The 21,803-nt window shown below is 42.4% G+C and overlaps 1 protein-coding gene across 1 annotated transcript in view; it reads left to right on the forward strand.

Annotated features, from left to right (window-relative positions):
* The window catches only part of CDKAL1 (CDK5 regulatory subunit associated protein 1 like 1), a 674,860-nt gene that overhangs the window by 96,309 nt on the left and 556,748 nt on the right, over positions 1 to 21,803 (forward strand). The window contains exon 3 of the mRNA XM_049764810.1: positions 5,376 to 5,460. Within this exon, the coding sequence (XP_049620767.1) occupies positions 5,376 to 5,460 (85 nt within the window). The remainder of the gene's footprint in view (positions 1 to 5,375; positions 5,461 to 21,803) is intronic.

Raw genomic sequence — 21,803 nt, forward strand, 5'->3', positions numbered from 1 at the left:
ACTTCTCTAGGCTCAAGGGAAAAGCTTTACTCTTGGTTTTGTCTAATTGCTTCAATTAAAAACAGAACCGAAGGAGCTGGAAATGGAGCACAGCATGTAGGGCATTTGCCTCGCACACGGTTAACCAGGGTTCAATCCCCAGCATCCCATGTGGTCCTCTGAACCTGCCAGGAGTAACCTCTTAGTGCCATTGCTGTGTGTGATCCCAACAAATAAAACAAAAAATAAGCAAATAAATAAGAACAATGATAGTGCTAGCAATTTTCATATTTTGGTTTTTAGGTCACACCTGGCAGTGCTCAGGGGTTACTCCTGGCTCTGCGCTCAGAAATCGCTCCTGGCTGGCTCAGGGGTGGGATGTTGGGATTCGAACCACCATCTGTCCTGGGTCGGCTGCATGCAAGGCAAATGCCCAACCACTGTGCTATCTCTCCGGCCCCAAGTGCTAGCAATTATATGAGGGTTTAAGAAAGAAATCATTGAAAAACACACAAACAAAACAGAGTTACTCCAAGCTCAGCACTACACAAACCCACAAACACTCAAAATCAAATAAGTGTCAGAGATAAATGAATCTGCTGATAGGATCTTTAATCTGGGAGATAAACCATGGGCATCTGTGGCTGAAGGAAAATTTCCTCCACACCAAACATTTGCCTGCATTTAAGATGAGTTGAAACTCTCTACTCAGAGACTTCCATTGGGTATGCGACAAGTTAAATATTGTAAATGAACCACTAGGTATGATGAGGTATACAGCACGCTTATTAAACTGCTGTGACTTGAGCTGTGTGTCTTCCAGAGTTCTGTGGTCAGGAAAATCCCAGCAATTGCTCTGGGGATCCAAACCATTAGACTTTCTGCTCCTTTTCTCTCCCCACTTCCAAATCCTTCATTGAATCTTATTTTATTTATTTTCAGCCACATGAGCTCGTGCCTTAAGTCTAGGAATAGTTTCCTCTGAGTGCCTCCTCTGCTCTCCTGCACCTTCCCAGGCTGATGCCAGAGCTGGGCATTTGGTTCTGGTTAGAGCTGATAGGAACCAGCCAGAAACCCACAGAGCCTCCTTTTCACATTGGCCGCAGGGGACCAGGCAGATTGTTGCCATGAGCAGCAGCCTATGCTGGGGAGTCCTGCTCTGCACTCAGTATTAATTTTCCTTGTGCTTGTCTGTCTCCCACTGATTATAGATGGCCAAGAGGCTTCTGTGCAAGATCTCAGAAATTTTGCAAATGGCCAAACAACTTCTTTTGAAGCCTGATGATTAGTCTTCTTAGAAATATCATGAGGCAAGCCCAAGGCCAGGCCATTCTTCTTTTTTTTTTTTTTTCCATCCCCTCTCATTTTGTTGTTAGATATTGTCTGCATTATTTTTGATCCAGAGGCAACGAGCCACTAATGAGGCTTTCTAATTTCCTTAAATTGAGTGTCTCCGGAGTCGGTGTGTCTGGGTTTCTAGCACTGGGCCACACTCCCTCTGTATGTGACTCCGGACAAGTCACTTTGCTTTCTAAGGCTGAGAAATTATTTTTTTTCCTTCCCCACAGCAAAACTGGAGTGAACAGAAACCCACCTCAGAATGGGAAGTTGAAGTGAAAAAAAGAAAATAAGTGGGAAAGAATAGAACATGCCTGGCTCATTTGTGGATGCTTCGCGTACACTCAAGAATGTTATCTGGTGTCATTATTGCTAATCAGATTTTTATGACGTGAGATTTAAAAGCAATTTGTCTTGTGCCTATAAAATAGACTTTGCAAAGGCAAATGTATTTGGATGAGAGCAAATAATAGTTTGTGTCTTTGGCCCCCACTCAGGGCAGGGGTGGGGGGGTGATGTGGTTCCAACCATCATTTTCTTGGTTCACTGAATGGAGGGTGCAAAGTCCCCAGAAAATGTGTCTCAGGCCCCAGTTTTTCATGATGGAACACAGCAGGAAGATGGTTCATTATCTTCTCACCTTAGTGATCGATTCTAAGTTCTATCACGATCGATTCTGTGTTCTGTGGCAGGGAAACACAGACACAAATATTTTTTTCAAGCTTGCTGAATTTTCTTAAAAAGAAAAAAAAAAAGCATTGCGTGCTTTTAGAAATCCAAAGACTGCAGATGGGTACAAATGAAATATTCACATGTCTCTTCTCACGATTAGATTTTATAAGATTGTAATAGTAACATGTTGGCAAGTTTTCATTCGAAAGGAAAAAGAACATTTTAGTTGTCCATGATGGGGCCAGAGGTGATAGCACATCAGAGAGAGTGTTTGCTTGGCACATGGCCGACCTGGTTTGATCCCTAGCATCCTATATGGTCCCCAAGCCTGCCGAGAATGATTTCTGAAGAGCAGAGCCAGAAGTAACCTGTGCACACTGTTAGGTGTGGCTCAGAAAAACAAACAAAAAAAAGAAAAAGTTGTTCATACATCTTATGCTTTTGGCTTGGGGGACCATATGGGACGTTGGGGGATCCAACCAAGGTTCGTCTTAGGCTAGCACCTGCAAGGCAGATGCCCTACCACTTGCACCATTGCTCCAGCCCCCGAGATAGCCAGAGTTTTATTCCTTAGCTTGCACGAGGTGGTATCCAGCTTGCTAATATTTTCTATATTTTGATATGAGAAAATAGGATATTTTTTCATTTTGAATTTAAATACAGTACAGTAATGGGTATTAGGATACATTCCTAATGGGCCAGAAAACTAAATGTATAGCCATATATTTATTAGAGAAATGGGAATATTTTATATTTATAGAGAATATTTTATATTTATAGAGAATATTTTTTTAGTAATTCCCAAGTAGAGAATGTAATTGTGATTCAAAACTCAAAACTCAAAGTTAGAAGAGGTTATTAGATTTGATATCTTAGTAATAAGGTGTGATGAAACCCCCAAAAATAAAGATGATGGGGTCGGAGAGATAGCACAGTGCTAGGACATTTGCAATGCATGCAGCCGACCCAGGATGGATGGTGGTTTGAATCCTGGCATCCCATACGGTCCCCCGAGGCTGCTAGGAGTGATTTCTGAGTGCAGAGCCAGTAGTAACTCCTGAGCGCTGCTGGGTGTGTCCCCAAAACAAAAACAAAACAAAACACAAAAATAAAGATGATAAACTGGGAAGATAATTTGCTTTGATTGCAAAGATTATTCTCTCTTGTCTGTTTATTTACCTGTACCAGCAATTACACTTGAGGCAAAAATGCTTTTAGATAAAATGGAATAATGGCTTGGGTGGACAGAAAATAGAAATGATGGAAAAACTTTTACTTGGCCCTTAAACATACAGCTGAATTTATTCATATGTGATTATCAGGAAAAGATTGGGAAGGAAGGTTTTGGAAAAGGTTTCTGAAGAAAACAAAGGTAGAGTATTGTAGCTGGGTGAATTGCAGGTATTTCAGTTGGTTGTGACAGATGGACATAAGGATGAATGTGGAAGTTGGGATGTGACTAGCTCTGGATGGCTCTTGAATAGCTACTGGAAGTCATTGGAGATGAAGTCCCCCATCAGAGCACTGTCCGGTGGAGTATTATGGAGGATAATCCAAGGAATTGGAGAAAGTAACTTGACTCTCATTTCTGAGTCTAGACAGGGAAATGAGGCAGTATTTACATTTTATAAAAGACCATTCTGGCCCCCCCAAAGGCTGGAAGAATGAATAGGAGAGATCTTAGTGTGTGAATGAATTGTAGTAATTAGGAATTCTTCACTTTTGCTTCACTATAAAAACATTTCACCTTTTTTATTTAAAAAGGTACTGGGATTACTTCGATGTGCTTTATAATGATTTTTGTAATGAGTGTTCCCTTTGCTGGTAAGGAATGTACTCACAGTCTCTTTCAGTTCTTGACTGTCTTTTAGTTGGGGTTGTGATGTTGATGGCCATACCTGCGGTGATCAGGGGTCACTCCCAGCAGTGCTGGGGACTGTGTGGTTTCAGGGAGTGGACTGGAGTCATCTGCATGCAGGGTTACACCTTAGCCCCTTTGCTTTCTTGCCTGCTCTTACTGTCTTTTGACTCCACCTGCGTTCTGATGGAACAGATCTGGGAAGATGCCACAGTTTTCACTTTGAATTTTCCTTTCATTGTTATAATCCTGTTCTCACACAGAAATTCTTGTAGGCCACAAATAGTTGAAATAGCATCGGGCAGTTGAGATCCTTATAAATTTATTTCACTAGATACCCCGGGGTTGAGGATTTTTAGTAATGGCTTTGCTAGAATATCTAACAAGGTGGCGAGTTTAAACAAATTGGTGAGAAAATTGTGAAGTTCAGCTGGAAGCAGATCATTAGGTGACGTTGGCATGATCAGCTTCTTTGTTTTCATTTTGGGGTCACTCCTAACCATACTCTGGGGCAGCTCCTGCTTCCTATTCAGGGGTTGCTTCTTCCGGTGTTCAGGGACCATGTAGTCCTGAGGATTGCATCAAGGCTGCCCGAATGCAAAGCATGCGCTCTATCCCACAGAGTGATTTCTCTGGTCCCCTTTTACATCAACTGAAAAATATTCAGAGGGCTGGGATGCAGCTCAGGAGGGAGGGACAGCACATGCCAAGCACCTGCAAAGTTCAATTTCTGGCTTTGCATGATCCCCAGAGCACTGTTTGTTGCAACCTTTAAATATTTAATTGCTGGCTAGAGGGTAGCATAGAGGTTAAGATGCTCTTTCTGCTTGTGGCCTACTCTAGTTGAGTGCCTGGTATCACCTGGGCTGAGCATTTGCCAGAGTGACTCCAGAGCACCGAGCAGAAGCAGCCAGAAGACCCAACTGCCACCTCCCCAAAGTAAACAAGCAAAACCTATGGAGTGTATATTGATAAATGCCAGGAAGATGCCTGAGACACTCCATTAGCTTCCAAAGAGAACAATTCATTTCTTTTTTTTTTTTTTTTTTTGGTTTTTGGTTTTTGGGTCACACCCGGTGATGCTCAGGGGTTACTCCTGGCTGTCTGCTCAGAAATAGCTCCTGGCAGGCACGGGGGACCATATGGGACACCGGGATTCGAACCAACCACCTTTGGTCCTGGATCGGCTGCTTGCAAGGCAAACGCCGCTGTGCTATCTCTCCGGGCCCTCATTTCTTATTTAGAGGTGATGAGCTGAGGCCTCTTTCACTCTAGTTTTCCATGTTAATAAATACTCTCAGGTATTAAGAGTTAGATGATGCTCTTCTTTGAAACACATCTTTTTGCCTTCTTATGATGGTGTCTCACAGATATCTATGCCTCCTTTTATTATAAATGCTTCTTTTCCTGACTATTCTTGACTATTCCTGAGTTTTGAGCCTTCCCCAGCAGAATCAGGGGTCTCTGAATGCTTTGAATAATTCAGTGTAATCCTAACTTCTCTTTTTATGTTTTCATTTTTCAATAGAGAACGCATCTGATGCAGACTTATGGCTTCTCAATAGCTGTACTGTAAAAAACCCTGCCGAAGATCACTTTAGGAATTCAATTAAGTAAGTGAAAGCTCCTTTTTTTTTTCCTTCTTCTTCTACCTTTATCCAAAAGAAAGTAAGAATTAAGTTCAGGAAATTAGCTTTTAAGAGATTCCTAATGTAAATGTTTAGTACAAATAGCAAAAAAAAAAAAAAAAAAAAAAAAAAGAAAAACCCACACCACTTTGAACTTGGATTTTTTAAGAGCCTCCTGCTTCGAATTTAGCTGATAAAGAATGAACACACTCCCTTCGCTGTGTTTGTGGGAGGAACGAAATTTGAATGTGGAATTTTGTAATAGGTGATTTGAATGCTTGTAACGTTTGCTAATAGGAATATTTGAATATTGGTTAAGTATTACCTGCTGTTCCTTTCTTGGAAAATTCAGACTGTACTTGATGAAATACCTTAAGTAGTTATGCCCTCTTTTCTCTGTCCACTGGTATTGTTGTGGATGCTACCAACTCTTGCTTGTCCAAACAATTAGCTTGTTGATAGTTTCTGGTAGCCTCGTCCCAAGCAAGCTTTATAGGAGCCTCTTTTGAGAAGTTTTTTCCTCATTTTTCAATATTTTCCAATTGACCAGTTTTATTGGTGCCTTTTCATTGATAATTCAACATGCTCAGGACCACTCAGTCCTTGTTCCTTTCAGCTCCTGCCCTTTATGCTTCTTGTCTTCTCAGCTAGACTCGAAATATTCCTTACTTCCCACCTTCACTCTCAACCTCCTTCTCTCCCTACCTCTCTTTTATTTTGGTTGTGAAATAGAAACACAGAAGTTATGAAATGTGCAATTTAAGTCCTCCATGATCAGCTTCCCACCTCACTCCCCACCTCCTAGCATGAGGTTTGGAACTGGTTTTTAACCTTTTTGAACCTTACACCAAGAAGAAATCTTTGTACTTCTAGGAGACATCCCCACAATTTTAATACTACTATTTCCTGTTGTTTATATTTCAAAATAGCATGTGGTTTACTTTTCTCGATTTAGACTTTATTTACTGTTATGTTCTGTGATTTGATGTATTTCTTTCATCTTTTTGTTTTATTATTATTATGTTTCTTTTTGTTGGGGCCACATCTCATGGTTTCCAGGGGCTACCCTTGGCTCTGTGCTTACCCCTGGTAGTGTTTGGGGGGACCATATGATACCTGGATTGAAACTGGGGTGAATGATATACAAGAGAAGCCAATGGCTTCTTTCCAGTGGTCTGTCCCTCTCTCACTGATTGATTCATTTATCTTGGTTGGTTGGATATAAATCACTCTGGTCATTCAAATATTTCACTGAGCGATTGTACCCTAACTTGTCCCTGTTGTTATCGGTATACCTTAGGGTTTTCCCAACATACTGCTTTCTTGAACATTGTTTCCACAGTACATGTTTTGATCATGTTTTTGGGTGCACATGTGAACAAATCATTTTAGAGTATGTACTTAGGAGTTGAATTCTAGAGTCACAGGAACATAGTCACATTCCAATAAACTCTTCTCCCAAATGGATGCACCCCTATCCAGGCATGCAGCAAGGAAATTCTGCATTTCTTCTCTCTTCTCCACAATACCGAAAATGATCAGGTATCTAAAATTTTGGCTAATCTGGTGGTGGAAACAGTATCACATGGTGGTTTGATTTGCATCTCGGTGGTTACATTGAACAAATTTTTTCATCTTTTTATCAGCCATTCGGATTCATCATTTATTGGTGGGACTGCACAGACTGTGTCCTGTTTGCTAAGCCTTGGCTCTTACACATGATGTGTACCTACATTATGGTTTATCTTTTTGCTTTCTTTAGTGGCATCTGGTGATGAAGGGAAAGTTGTGTTTAGAATGGATCATTTCTTTTCCCCTGGTGGCCTGTGCTTTAGACTGTTGTGTTGTTTTCTTCTTTTTCTGCTCTTACTAATATATTGTTTAGGGACCCACAAGAAGGCTCAGTAGTTTAGAATTTGAGCCCCGTGAAGGTTCAAATCCCCAACTTGGCCCAATGTCCTGAGCACGGGACCTGATAACTCTGTAGTCTGTGTTCCCTGGAGTTGCACTGCAGTTAGAGGTGTGTGTGTGTGTGTGTGTGTGTGTGTGTGTGTGTGTGTGTGTGTGTGTGTGGTTGTGTTTGCTCGTGTGTGTACCTATTGTCCTTGGTTCATCACAAAACAAACAATATTGAAGGAAAGGGAGTACAAGTACTAATAGTTATTCAATATTCTAAAAGTTTCTTATAGATAGTTAGGCTTATAAGTCTGACTTTTTTGGAATGTCACTTTATTTCATGATTTTTTTTATTTAAATGCTCATTTTTTCCAATATTACAAATTATCTTTAGAAAATGGTTTCCCCCCTCCTCCTTTTATTTATGTATGTCCTCTTCTCTTAAATGTTAATTGTTTTAGATATGTATCTGCCCCTGGGCTGTTTATTTTGTTTTACTGATATATTCTGGTGTTTATTCTTTACAGTATTAATTAGCACATATTTAAAATATTCATCAAATTTCATATGCTAATATCTTCTCTTTTGATTTGGAAGTGTTAAATTTTATAAACATTTTATTTGGAGGGCCACATGTGGTATAGTGGAGTGGGGGGCATGGTGGTATCTGTTGGGGGTCCTTCCCAGAGGTCCTAGGGATAGAACAAAGCCTTTTCTTTTTTTTTTTTCCCCTTGTTTTTTGGGGCCATACCCGGTGATGCTCAGAGGTTACTCCTGGCTATGCGCTCAGAAATTGCTCCTTGGTGGTGGTGGGGTGTCGGAGAGATAGCATGGAGGTAAGGTGTTTGCCTTTCATGCAGAGAAGGTCATTGGTTCGAAACCCGGCATCGCATATGGTCCCCCGAGCCTGCCAGGAGTGATTTCTGAGCGTAGAACCAGGAGTAACCCCTAAGCGCTGTTGGGTGTGACCCAAAACCCAACGCCCCCTCCAGAAAACAAAACAAAAGCAAAAAGAAATTGCCCCTGGCTTGGGGGACCATATGGGATGCTGGGGGATAGAACCACGATCCATGCTAGGTTAGTGCATGCAAGGCAAGTGCCCTAGTGCTTGTTTCACCACTCTGGCCCTGAGCCAAGCCTTTTCTTCTTCTTCTTCGAGAGTGTTTCTTTCTCTCTCTCCCATTGATGATGTTGGGCCACACTCACCAACATTCTGGGTTATTCCTGGCTCGGCACTCAGTGCTCACATCTGGTGGGGCTGGGGGAACCATATGGGATACCAGAGATCGAACTGTGTTCAAGGCAAACACCCTACCTGTGCTATCTCTCAGACTCCAAGAGACTCTTGACATTTCTCTCTCTCTCTCTCTCTCTCTCTCTCTCTCTCTCTCTCTCTCTCTCACTGTCACACAGACAGTACTAGTTTTAAATTTTTACAAAAAACAGTATTGTGATTTTTGTTGTGATTCCATAAAATCTGTTGATTATTTTTGGCGAGAACTAATATCTTCCCATTTTGAGTTTCCTACTCCACGAATAAGACATTTATGTTGGTATTCCCTGCCTTTTGCCCCCACTTTCTAAGCATGTGCAATTTTATTTATAGGGCTCCTGTGCATCTTCTAAAGACATTTTTTAACAGTGTAGATAGTTGTTATTTTTTTTTTTTTTAAAGAAAAGTGTTCCTGAGGCAGGAGAGATAGCATGGAGGTAGGGTTTTTGCCTTGCATGCAGAAGGACAGTGGTTTGAATCTTGGCATCCCATATGGTCCCCTGAGCCTGCCAGGAGCGATTTCTGAGCGTAGAGCCAGGGTTAACCCCTGAGCACTGTCGGGTGTGACCCCACCTCCCAAAAAAGTGCTTCTTTTAGGAATTTTTTTTTTTTACTTTATTTAAGCACTATGATTTACAAAGTTGCTCATAATACTGTTGTTTCTGGAAACTGTGTGACCAGAGTTAACCCCTCCACCATTGTCTCAGTTTCCCACTCACCTCGGAGCCTACCCTCATGGTAGTCACAAAATAATTTCTTTGAAATTGTTTATTGTAACTAACTGGCTAATGAAATTATCAAAGGATAGTCCAGTGAAAGAAAATTCATGAATATGGTTATACAGTGGGGCCACGAGGTCACTGTCTGAGGCTTCACTAAGCTGTGTGTTGCTAGCTGAGCCGTCAGTGTTGTGTTTGTCAATGCTACTTTCCCAGCTAATTTGCTGCACTTCCACTGGGTTGTCAGTAGTTTTGTGTTTTAGTGCTGGAAGAAAGTGGCACATCTGGTCATCAGGGCAGCAGCAGTGACACAAATGAAACTGAGCCGAAGGGTAAGGAAGGGAAGGGAAGGGAAGTGAAAGGGGGAGCTTCCAATACCTTTGCATTCTTTCTGAGTTTGATGCTCTTAAAAATGGCAAGTACTCCCCCAAAACCCCTTTTCTGTATTTGTGGGATGGATTGCAGTGGTGGAATGAAGGAGGCAGGATGTGGGTACAGAAGGAGGCCAGGATTCCTATAACCCCGTCAGTTCAGAGTAGGGAGGAAGAGTATGGCTCCAAAGCTGGAGCTCCAAAATGCGGTGGCAATGAAGCTGGGAATCCTGGGGAGGAAGGTTAACTTGAAGGGAGACTTCCTTTGGCTCTGAATATGTTGTATTTGAAGTTTCTGATACATATTTTGTAAAGTAAACCGGTGCATTTAATCTCGATCAAGTGTCCTCTATGGGCAGGGTCTGTTGGAAGGACCCTTCCATCTGTTGGAGACTGGCTGCCTTAATTTTTGCGACCTGCCCTAGAGTTTTGGATTCTAGGTTTTAGCCCCCTATTTTATAGATAAAACAGCAGCTGTTTTCACAGGCCGAGTTCTGTAAGGCCAACCAGTTCTTAATTGGTGGAGATTGGTGGTTTCTGATGCTTAAGGCTACTTGCTATTAGGGCTCTCTCCCAGGGACCCAGAAGATGCTGGGCGATTGAACCCAGGCCTCCCAAAACCCAGGTGTGCACCCCAACTCTCTCAGCTCTCGCGCTGGCCTGAGTAGGGCTTTTTCACTGAGGTAGGTGGATGGAGTCAGAACTTTTAGCTGTTTCGTTTCTTCCCTTCCTAGATCCAGATGTAGAGCAAGCGATTGCGGCTCTTCCAGTGAGTGACTGTAGTGACGTAGGTTTTTACATCATTTGTATAGGAGCAGAGTTAAACTTTCCCAAACTCCTATAATGGAAGCGGTACAGGGTTGTCACAGGGACAGTGGTGAGGCAGAGGAGACTGGTCCTGAAGTGCATGATGGGAGCATGGGTGGGTATTTGGCACCCATTTTGGAGCAGAAGGAAGAACTGGACCAAGAGCAAAGTCTCATTCAGCAGATGCTCATTTGGAAAGAAGGATTTTGGGTCTCTGCAACATCAATCAAGTTTGCAGAGTCCATGTTTTTTTTTTTCCTTTTAGGAAAGATAAATAAAGTCTAAAGACACTTGGTGGTGCTCAGAGCATCTTAGTGCAGAGCTCCGAGAGTGTGGCTTCTGTAATTATCCGTCTTTGTCATGAATGAATGTGTTTCTAGATTATTTATAAAACTTTTATTTGAGACCCCAACTCTTAGGTCAGGGAGTTCTGTCTTATATCTAAACTGTCCGATGAATGTGGCTCAGATGAATGGGCAGGCAGCAGTGTTTGAAGGATGAAGTGAGGTAATTTCATAAGAAAAGCTGTTAACTTTACCCAGTGACAAAGGTTTCTGTAAATGCTCTTCTGCTTGGGGGCTGGAGTGGGGGCACAGTGGGAGGGTGGTTGCCTGGCACGTGGCTGACCCGGGTTTGATCTCTGGCATTCTATATGGTCCCGTGAGTCTGCCAGGAGCGACTTCTGAGTACATAGTCATCGGTGTGGCCCAAAAACCGAAAAAAGGAAAAAGAAAAAGAAAAATCATGGGATCAGAGAGATAGCACAGCAGTAGGGCATTTGCCTTGCACATGGCCAACCCAGGACGGGACCTGAGTTCGATTCCCAGCATCCCATCTGGTCCCCCAAGCTTATCAGGAGCAATCTCTGAGCACAGAGCCAGGAGTAACCCCTGAGTGCCACTGGGTGTGGCCCCAAAACAAAAATAAAAACAAAAAAATCGTAAACTGGTCTTCGAGATGGCAAAGCATTTTTTTTCTTTTCTCTTCAATTGGCTCCACATTTGTATTTGAATTTCCACCTTCTTTTTATTTGTTGTGATGATCATAGTTTGCGTGCTTGGGTGTGCCACCCTTTCACTTGGTCACAGTGCTTGTTGAGGGCACACGCTTGGTTGTGTTGTGCTGGAGTTCACACATATGTGCCAGGGATCACAACTGATCACTGGAATCTCATTGTGAATGAGGGCAGTCCAAGGAGCAAACTGTCTGTCTTGTGCTTACAGATAGGTTCCTGCCACTGAGTCAATTTCAGAGCCCTGATGAAGAGTTTTGTGTTGTTTCTAATGGTTGTGAAGTCTTTTGATTATCTAGTTTTTTGTTAATATGGCATCTAACACTTGATATGTTCCCAGGATCACAGTATCATACAACTCTGTATAAGGTATAGGACACATTAAACATGGAGAAAACATTAAATTCACATTACATTTGTGCATTTCAATATTTTTTTGTTTGTTTGTTTTTGATTTTTGGGCCACACCTGGTAACGCTCAGGTGTTACTCCTGGCTATGCACTCAGAAATCACTCCTGGCTTGGGGAACCACATGGAACACAGGGGGATGAAACCAAGGTTTGTTCCAGGCTAGCACGGGCAAAGCAGATGCCTTACTGCTTGCGCCACCACTCTGGCCCCAATTTGAAGAATTTTATTTTAAGCCACACTTAGGAGTTACTCCTGGATCTGTATTAAAGAATTATTTCTGGCAGTTCTCAGGGGCCCATATGGGATATCGGGATTTAAGCCTGGGTTGGCCTTGTGCAAGGCAAATATCCTGCCTACTATACTATCTCTTCAGCCCCCATATGAAGACTTTTAATGGTAGACTGCTTCCTCTTGTCAAGCATTTTATTTTGATCAAATGCCCACCTCAGTCCCCCCTATCCCGTCCTGCCCCCCATCAGCTGCTCCTGACAAAGATGAAAAGAGCATAAGCTTTGCCTTTTCTTGTCCTTTGGGTAGACCTTGTCCTTCAGTTTCCATCTTATGTGCGTTGCTTTCCCTCAGTGGGGAGGGAAGATTTTAAGTTAAGGTGTGTAGGCCAGATGGCTTTCTCTCTTCTCCCCAACTTGCATTCAACGTAAATGCAGATTTACAGCTGGGAGCTGGGTCTTTTTGACTTGGCAGTGCTCAGGAATGGCTCCTTTTGAGGCTCAGGGGATTATATATGGGTTGCCAGGAATCAAACTCGGGTTGACCACATGCAAGGCAAAGTGCCTTACCTTTTGTATTATTTTTCTACCCATGGACACTGGGGTTTTTAGTACCTGTTCTAAACATCTAAATATCACTTTGCCAAACTTTAATGCGCTTTTTGTTTTAACCAGTTATATCACCTGTTTTTCTTCCAATGCATTCTTGGTATTTAGTACAGTCTTAAACCACTTTTCACTGATTTTCCTATCTCTTTTTAGGGAGTTCTCTTAAGTATTGGGGCTCCATCTACCAACTCAGCCAAGTGGGCTTGCGAGTCCCATGTTAGGGTTGAGGATGCATTTGCTGTCCAGACCTTGTGTTGTGGGAACCCTGACAATGTTGGGGGCCTCTCGGGGTGCACCCATTCATGCCAGGGGGCATGTGGTGCCAGGAGTTAAACCAGTACTCAAAGCTCTCGACACTTTCCTGGCCCCTTAAGCCCCCCAAGTCCCCCATGCTTATGGTCACTTCATTTTAGCAGCAGAAAAGAAAAATAACTCCGTAAGAAGTGTAACGTAGAATATAATTTCATTAAGATGCAGCAATTGTGAATTTATAGCACATCATGTATGAAGTATTTTTCTCTGCATGTTTATGTATGTATATGTGTATGTATACGCACCAGTGTCTATATCTGTGTTTGCTCCTTCCAGTGATGGCTGTGATCTATAAGTAGTAGGTATTTTGGTTTGGTTTCATAGATAATTTTCAGGTCCTGCTCTCTGCATATTTCTCTAGGGGTGGGACATCGCTCATAGCTCTAGGTCCACATACTGTGTGTGTGTGTGTGTGTGTGTGTGTGTGTGTGTGTGTGTGTGTGTCTGTCTGTCTGTCTGTGGATTAACCCTGATCTTCCTGCATATGATATATGCACATTAGCCCTTTGTGGAGAGGCTGAAAGGACTGGTATTGGACTGGGAAGAAGGCGTAGACTGGTAGGTCACACGTTCAACCCTGAGCTTAAGCTCTGGCACCTCATCATTCCCAGAGCACCTTTGCTTATGGCTTTGGGGCCCCCGACCAGCATCGCAGGACGTGATAGCCCCCAAAATGAAAGAGTAGCAGGCGTGTAGCTCACACTTGAAACAACATTTTGGGATGTGCTGTTTCACCTTGATCAGAGAGAAAATTGGCTTCAGCTTCTTCGGAAGTCAATATTTTTGGTAAACTTGTGCAAATAATCATTCTGCTTTGAGTCAGAAATAACATGATTGATATGAAAATGCCTATCTATCTGTGTTCATCTGGAGCCAGCATTGCTCAGGAATGTTTGCTGGCTTTTACGTGTTGATCTAATTTACTAAGGCTTTCAGGGTTTGTATTATTCATGTTCAGTTCCATAGGAGTAGGAGTTTTTAAGTAGCACACAGTTCATACTGATTTTCTTTTCTTTCTTTTTTTTTTTTTTTCCTTTGGTCTGCCTTTTGAACTCAGAAATGAAATATGTGATTATTGCTTTTACTAGCTCTGTAAAGATCACTAATAGGCCTCATGTTTTGATGGCAGCCTATAGGATGCATAGGCTGCTTTTTTCCCCTGGAGACCTTGCTGGTTGCACATACTTGTTTTTATCCATTTTACCAATTTGATTCAGACAGTCTGGCCTTTAAACTCGAGGGGCTCTTGAGTAAACACCAAAGATCAAAAGTTTTCAAAAATGAAATTTGCTCTTAATGAGAGCATCAAGTAAGAGAACTCCCTTGGCTTAATGCTTTATAGAAATGTGGAACCTTTTCCGTGCCACCTAAAGGGAGTTCATTCAGAGGCTGGTGAAAATAAACACATCTTGTGTGTTCTGTCTAAATGGCAGAAAGAATAGCCAGCTCGCTTTGATCACCGACGGCCAACCTCTGTGTGACCTTGTGCCTTATGAACCCATCTGAGCACTGTGGTTTCTGCCCTGCAGATAGCAGAGAGGCAAGAGCCGCCAGTTCTTTGAACCACATTGGCCTGAAGAAATAAATAGGTCCTGATATTGGGGATGGTTTTTTGGTAGCTGAGGGAGATGACTTGGGAGCTCAGTGGGAAATATAGAGAGAAAGGGGTGAAGAGGAGAAGCGTGCCTCTAGCAGGGGATGGAGTTCCTAATACCCCAAAGCTCATCTTATTTATTGTTGGGTCAGTCACATCTTTATTGTGTGGTTTGTCCTATCCTGAAAATATTTCTTGCTTTCTTCCACTTTGCTTTGGATTCTTTCTTGTAAATGGAGTTGGGAAAGGCAACTGTTAGCTCAACCTGAGTCTGTATTAAGTGGCTTAGAAAAGCCTGAATTATTATTGTTGTTGTTGTTGTTGTTGTTGTTTTTGTGAGTCATACCTGGTGGCACTCAGGGGTTACTCCTTGCTCTGTGCTCAGAAATCATTCCTGGCAGGCTTGGGGGACCATATAGGATGCCGGGATTTGAACTACTGTCTGTCCTGGGTTGGCTGCGTGCAAGGCAAATGCTCTACCACTGTGCCATCTCTCTAGCCCCAAACCTGATTTATTGAGAGTTGAAAAGTGTTTCCATTTTACAGGAAAATTACAAAAGAAAAATGAAACAGAGAGCCAATTCTTCCTTTCCTTCCTTCCTTCCTTCCTCCTTTCCTTCCTTCCTTCCTTCCTTCCTTCCTTCCTTCCTTCCTTCCTTCCTTCCTTCCTTCCTTCCTTCCTTCCTTCCTTCCTTCCTCCCTCCCTCCCTCCCTTCCTCCCTTCCTTCCTCCTTTCTTTCTTTCTTTTTCTTCTCTTTTTCTTTCTTTCTTTTTCTTTCTTTCTTCTTCTTTTCTTTTTCTTCTTTCTTTCTTTCTTTCTTTCTTTCTTTCTTTCTTTCTTTCTTCTTTCTTTCTTTCTTTTTTCTTCTTTCTTCTTTCTTTCTTTCTCTCTCTCTTTTCTTTCTTTCTTCTCCTTTCTCTTTCTTCCTTCCTTCCTTCCTTCCTTCCTTCCTTCCTTCCTTCCTTCCTTCCTTCCTTCCTTCCTTCCTTCCTTCCTTCTTCTTTCTTTTCTTTCTTTCTTCTTTCTTTATCTTTCTTCTGTCTTCCTTCCTTCCTTCCTTTTCTTTCTTTCTTTCTTTCTTTCTTTCTTTCTTTCTTTCTTTCTTTCTTTCTTTCTTCTTTATCTTTCTTTCTTTCTTCTTTCTTTATCTTTCTTCTGTCTTCCTTCCTTCCTTCCTTTTCTTTCTTTTTCTCTTTCTTTCTTTTTCTTTCTTCTGTCTTCCTTCCTTCCTTCCTTCCTTCCTTCCTTCCTTCCTTCCTTCCTTCCTTCCTTCCTTCCTTCCTTCCTTCCTTCCTTCCTTCTTCCTTCCTTCCTTCCTTCTTTTTTTTTTTGATTTTTGGGCCATACCTGGTGATGCTCAGGGGTTACCCCTGGCTCTGCACTTAGAAATCACTCCTGACTTGGGGGACCATATGGGATGCGAGGGGAATCAAATCACGATCTGTCCTAGGTCAGCCCCATGCAAGGCAAACATCCTACTACTCTGCCACTACTCTGTATTCTTTCTTCCCCCAGTGTTCTTTCTTTTCCCTGGAAAATGGTGCTCTGGAATATTACCCCTTTTTCCCCAATGCACATCCATGAACTGTACAAGTGGACTTTCTGTCTTTCTCTTACCCACCTTCTCCATCTCTCTTCCCTTCTGTCTCTCCTCCCCTACCACCTGATCTCCTGCCTGGCAGCCTGTTGATCCTTTGGACTTCAGTGGAAGCTTCTGTTATCTGTAATAAGGCCATCAGCTCCCACCTCTGATCTCCAAGGTTTTCTGAGGTAATCACCTTTCTCTGTGCCTACACATCCAAAAAGGCATTTGGGTACTTGCGTATTACATTTTATTATTTGCTCACATATTTGGCTTTACTAGATGGCATTTCTCCAGGTTTGGTTTTTGACCCTTGGGAAAAATCCCCTTTTTATGGAATCTTTAACCCTTCTACTCTACCATGTGAGAATTTGACTTTTTCTGGGAATCAGAGACCATTAACAGAATCATACGGCTTTGTAGTTATTCTAAGACTCACCTCCTCTAAGTACCTGTGAATCATTGTTTGAGACATTCTGTGTCTTTGCAAAAAAAGGGACAGGATATTCTAATTTCCAAGTATGTGATCCAGAGACTTTTAGAAATCATTTTGGTTTTTATTTTCAGTTTTGCTCATAGACAGATTAGGAAGAACTGATCCTTCTTGTTTGAAATGAAGACGTTTCCTGAAGGAAGTAACAAGAAGGGAAGGAATTCGTCTCATGTTTAAGTGTCCGCTGTGAGCACAGCAGTCAGGGAGCCTGGCTAGTGTCAAGACTGAGGCCATATTATGTATTAAACTGGCTCTTTTTGAATCCAGTGGCAGCAAAGAAAGTTGTAGATTAAAAATCTTATAGGGTCTGATCTTGACCTTGACACATGTTTATGTGACTGGGTCAAACAAAGTCACTTTTCCTTCCTTCCTTCCTTCCTTCCTTCCTTCCTTCCTTCCTTCCTTCCTTCCTTCCTTCCTTCCTTCCTTCCTTCCTTCCTTCCTTCCTTCCTTCCTTCCTTCCTTCCTTCCTTCCTTCCTTCCTTCCTTCTTTCCTTCCTTCCTCCCTCCCTCCCTTCCTTCCTTCCTCCCTTTTTCCTCCCTCCCTCCCTTTTTTCCTTCCTTCGTTCCTTCCTTCGTTCCTTCCTTCGTTCCTTCCTTCCTTCCTTCCTTCCTTCCTTCCTTCCTTCCTTCCTTCCTTCCTTCCTTCCTTCCTTCCTCTCTCCCTCCCTTTTTTCTCTCTCCCCTTTTTTCCTCCCTCCCTTTCTTCCTTCCTTCCTCCCTCCCTCCCTTTTTTCCTTCCTTTGTTCCTTTGTTCCTTCGTTCTTTCGTTCCTTCGTTCCTTCGTTCGTTCCTTCCTTTCCTTCCTTCCTTTTCTTCCTTCCTCCTTCCTTCCATCCTCCCTTTCCTTCCTTTCGTTCCTTTCCTTCCTTCTCCTTCATTTCTTCTCCTTCCTTCCTTCCTTCCTTCCTTCCTTCCTTCCTTCCTCTCTCCCTCCCTTTTTTCTCTCTCCTTCCCTTTTTCCTCCCTCCCTCCCTCCCTCCCTCCCTCCCTCCCTCCCTCCCTTCCTTCCTTCCTTCCTTCCTTCCTTCCTTCCTTCCTTCCTTCCTTCCTTCCTTCCTTCCTTCCTTTCCTCCCTCTCTCCCTCCCTTGTTCCTCCCTCCCTCCCTCCCTCCCTCCCTTCCTCCCTCCCTCCCTCCCTCCCTCCCTCCCTTCCTTCCTTCCTCCTTCCTTCCTTCCTTCCTTCCTTCCTTCCTTCCTTCCTTCCTTCCTTCCTTCCTTCCTTCCTTCTCTCTTTCCTTTCTTTTTTTTCTTTCTTTCTTCTACACCTGGTGATGCTCAGGTTATTCCTAGCTTTGTACTCAGGAATCACTCCTGGATAGTGCTCAGGGCATCATATTGGGATGCCGGAGATCAAACCTGGGTCGACCATGTACAAGGCAAACACCTTACCCACTGTGCTATCTCTCTGGCCCCACAAATTGTTTTTCTGTGAAGAAGATTTAGATTATCATCCTGCTGCAATTGTATCAGTCAGTCCTTGCTCAGACATGATTTTATACGTAGCATGTTGACAAATTTGATGGCAGTACCCTGGGCCATGCTCACATTTATACATGATCTGTCCATTTTTCTCAAAGGACCAAAAACATCAGCTGGACTAGCAGGGTGGCTGAAGCATGTTGGGAATGCTGGCAGGGTTAACCTTACATGGCTCCCAGGTGCTGATTGGGCTGGCTTGTGGTACTATGGACTGAGGAGTCAGGCTGCTTGTTAATTGAGGGGTCCTGTTGGCACCTGGAGATCGAAAGCTGATTTGGTAAAGTTGAATTGTTGTTGCCATTGATGGACTCCATCTTCTAATCCTCTTCCATCTGGGAATTATTCTTCAAGTCTTACATCATGGCTCTGTGTAGTCTGTTTTCTATTGCTGCCAGATCTATGTGTTGTCTCTCTCCCAGGACCTTCTTTGGGGTGGTATCAGAGGACCCACCTTTCCGGAACTGTAAATGAGGGGCTTTCTAGCTGATTCCTGGAGGGGTGAGAATCTGGGTTGCCAGCAGCTGATTTTTTATTTACTTCCCAGGTCACACTCAGCATTGTTTGGGGATCACTGAGGTACTGGGGATCTAACCCCAGGTTACCTGCATGCAAGAAATGTGAACCAGCCTGTTGAGTTGCCCTTTCAGCATTGCTACCAAGCAGATTTTGACCAATTTTCTTCTGACAAGCTTCAGGCGGCTTGATCTTGAACGTAGGATAAACACCGGCAGGAGAGGGAAGTCTGCTTGGGTGACATTTCCCGGTGAAAAATTTGACTGGAGAGAAAGGAGAAAGTTTTTAGGGTGGAATTCCTAATTGGCATGAGAAAATAAAGCAAGTGTTGAATGTGCAGTTGAAAGAGCCTAACTTAATTTGCACATCAGGGCAGATAAAGGCAGCTGAGAGGCTGTCATTTTCTTTTTTTTTTTTTTTTTTTTTTTTTTGTGGTTTTTGGGTCACACCCGGCAGTGCTCAGGGGTTATTCCTGGCTCCAGGCTCAGAAATTGCTCCTGGCAGGCACGGGAGGACCATATATGGGATGCCGGGATTCGAACCGATGACCTCCTGCATGAGAGGCAAACGCCTTACCTCCATGCTATCTCTCCGGCCCTGTCATTTTCAAATACAAACTTGACTTTGGTTATCTGCAATCTTTTCGGGGAGAAGAGTATTTTGCATATTTTATGACTCCTGCTACATCAACAGTTACTTTGTTTTTGCCATTTAGAGCCAGAGAGCAAGTGAAAGAGGTCAGTGTATTATGTGCTGGTAACAGCTGGCTGATAGCAAGCACTGAAGGCTTGTGGAATGAAATATATGTTTTGGCTGTGGCCCTCGGGCTGTGTATGTGGAGCCGTGGAAAAGCATGCAGAAACTTGTGTTAGGCCTCAAAGAAGAAATCCACATGCTCTAAGCCAATAGTGATTTCCTATTGTTTTGGTTTCAAAGACTTTCTACTTATTCTTGGTCTCTGTGTGTTTATACAATAGCAGAAGGAGGCAGAGGCTCTTGGGTATTTTTTTTCTCTTTTCTTAATTGTGACCCTTAAATGTGGAAAATATAAGGCACTGTAATTTTTAAGCACCCAGTAATGTTTTCTAAGTGATCATAAATATAATAAAATACATGGTCCTTAAAAATCGATGGGACTTGATTCTAAAAATATTAGTATTAACCGTTTCATTCCCTTGCTTGCTCCTGTGGCAGTTAGGCATCTGTGTCCAATGGTATCTATAACTTTGGCCATACCAAGGGTTGAAGTAGGTCCTCCCATAGGAATGCACTGGTCCAACAAGGACTCCTTCAGTACCAGACAGGATTCAGGCCTGTTTTCTGTCATATAGGAAATTTAGTCAGCCGTCATGGAGGATCAAAATTCTCAGGTAGAATGCAAGTCTGCTCTTGGCTAATAGCTTCAGCTGCTGATGTAAGACTCACTCGGAGAGTAATAGATTCATCTCTGTGGCTGTTTTCATAGCTCCAGAGTTGAGGTTAGTTCTGATACACTTTTTTTTTTAAATTAATATCTTTATTTAAACACCTTGATTACAAACATGATTGTGGTTGGGTTTCAGTCATCTAAAGAACACCCCCCTTCACCAATGCAACATTCCCATCACCAATGTCCCAAATAAATAGAAAGCCTGTCTAGAGTACAGGTGGGTGTGGGGTGGGAGGAGGGAGATCTGACACACTTTTGAGCAAGTTGATGACAGAAATGACTACTTTGCGAACACTACAAATAAATGATACTGGTCCTTAAAAATGGTTCATCATAACTCTCCCTGTGTGAAAGAACCCTGAATTTTACCATGTCCTTAACTTTTTGCACCCCATTTCACAGTTTTGGAGGCTGTCACTGTAGCCACTCTCTGATTCTCAGCACTGGGACCAGTGGCTGACAGCGGGTACAGCAACTCATGTTAGCTGTCTCTCAGCCTCCCTTTGCCTGCACCCCTCTGGCCCCTGAATACTCAAATGAGTATTTCCTTTGTAGTTGTTCCTAGGGCCTCTTGTGTCCCTTACTTATTACATTACATTAGTTAGAAATTAAGTTATCTTAAAAAAAAAAACAGAAATTAAGTTATCTGGTGTCAGAAAATCAAGGCTGAAATATGGAAGAACTTATTTCTTCTCAGTGATGCAGTAGCTCCTAGGACAGCAGGGGGTGGGGGGGTGCTTGGCTTGATTTTTCTGGCACCTGCAGTGCAGACTTTCCATTCTGGGGCTAATGGTCACCTTCCCAGATGGCTGCCAGCTCTTGGCAAATATCATGAGGACACTGGTATGCTCATCTCTGAATTTTCTTTTCTTTTATCACGTTATTTAAACACTGGTTTACACAGTTGCTCATAACCCATTGGTTTCTGCCATTCCATGTTCCAACGCTAATCCCACCACCAATGTAACATTCCCTCTACCATGGTCTCAGAATTCCCACTCCCAGACTACCCAAGTCTACTCCTCTTTGGCAGACACGTAATAATTTACTTTATATTGCTTGTTTTCAACTAAGTGGTAATGGAATTATTTAAAATTTTATATTTCCTGGTTTAATAATATAAATTATATTAATAATATTGATACTAGAAATACAATTGATTTTGAGACTGATCATCACAAAATGTCTTTTGATGTTATTCATTTGTAATTCAAATAGATCAGTTGGTTACCACTTATATTCCAGTGTGGATTCTTCTCAATTCTGCTCTGGGTTGAGTTTGTGTATTTTGGGTATGCTAGACCAATATTCCATCTCTACCAGCCCCTCTCATCTCCTATTATCTTTCAGGTTACTGTTTATTTGTACAAGTAAATGCAAATTAAATTGTGATTTTTTTTCAACTTTCATGATTCATTTATTGGAATTTCACTATAAGGAAAAACTTTCTACTCCCACATTTGCTTATTGAATTATTTAAATCAGTATTGACCCACTGTTATTTATTTTGGGACTCAGACTACCACATTGTGATCCACAGGATTTTGGTATATACTGAATCAATGTACATTAAACACCCCCCTTTTTTAATTTAAT

The sequence above is a fragment of the Suncus etruscus genome, chromosome 18, assembly GCF_024139225.1.
Source record: "Suncus etruscus isolate mSunEtr1 chromosome 18, mSunEtr1.pri.cur, whole genome shotgun sequence".
Lineage (NCBI taxonomy): Eukaryota > Metazoa > Chordata > Mammalia > Eulipotyphla > Soricidae > Suncus > Suncus etruscus.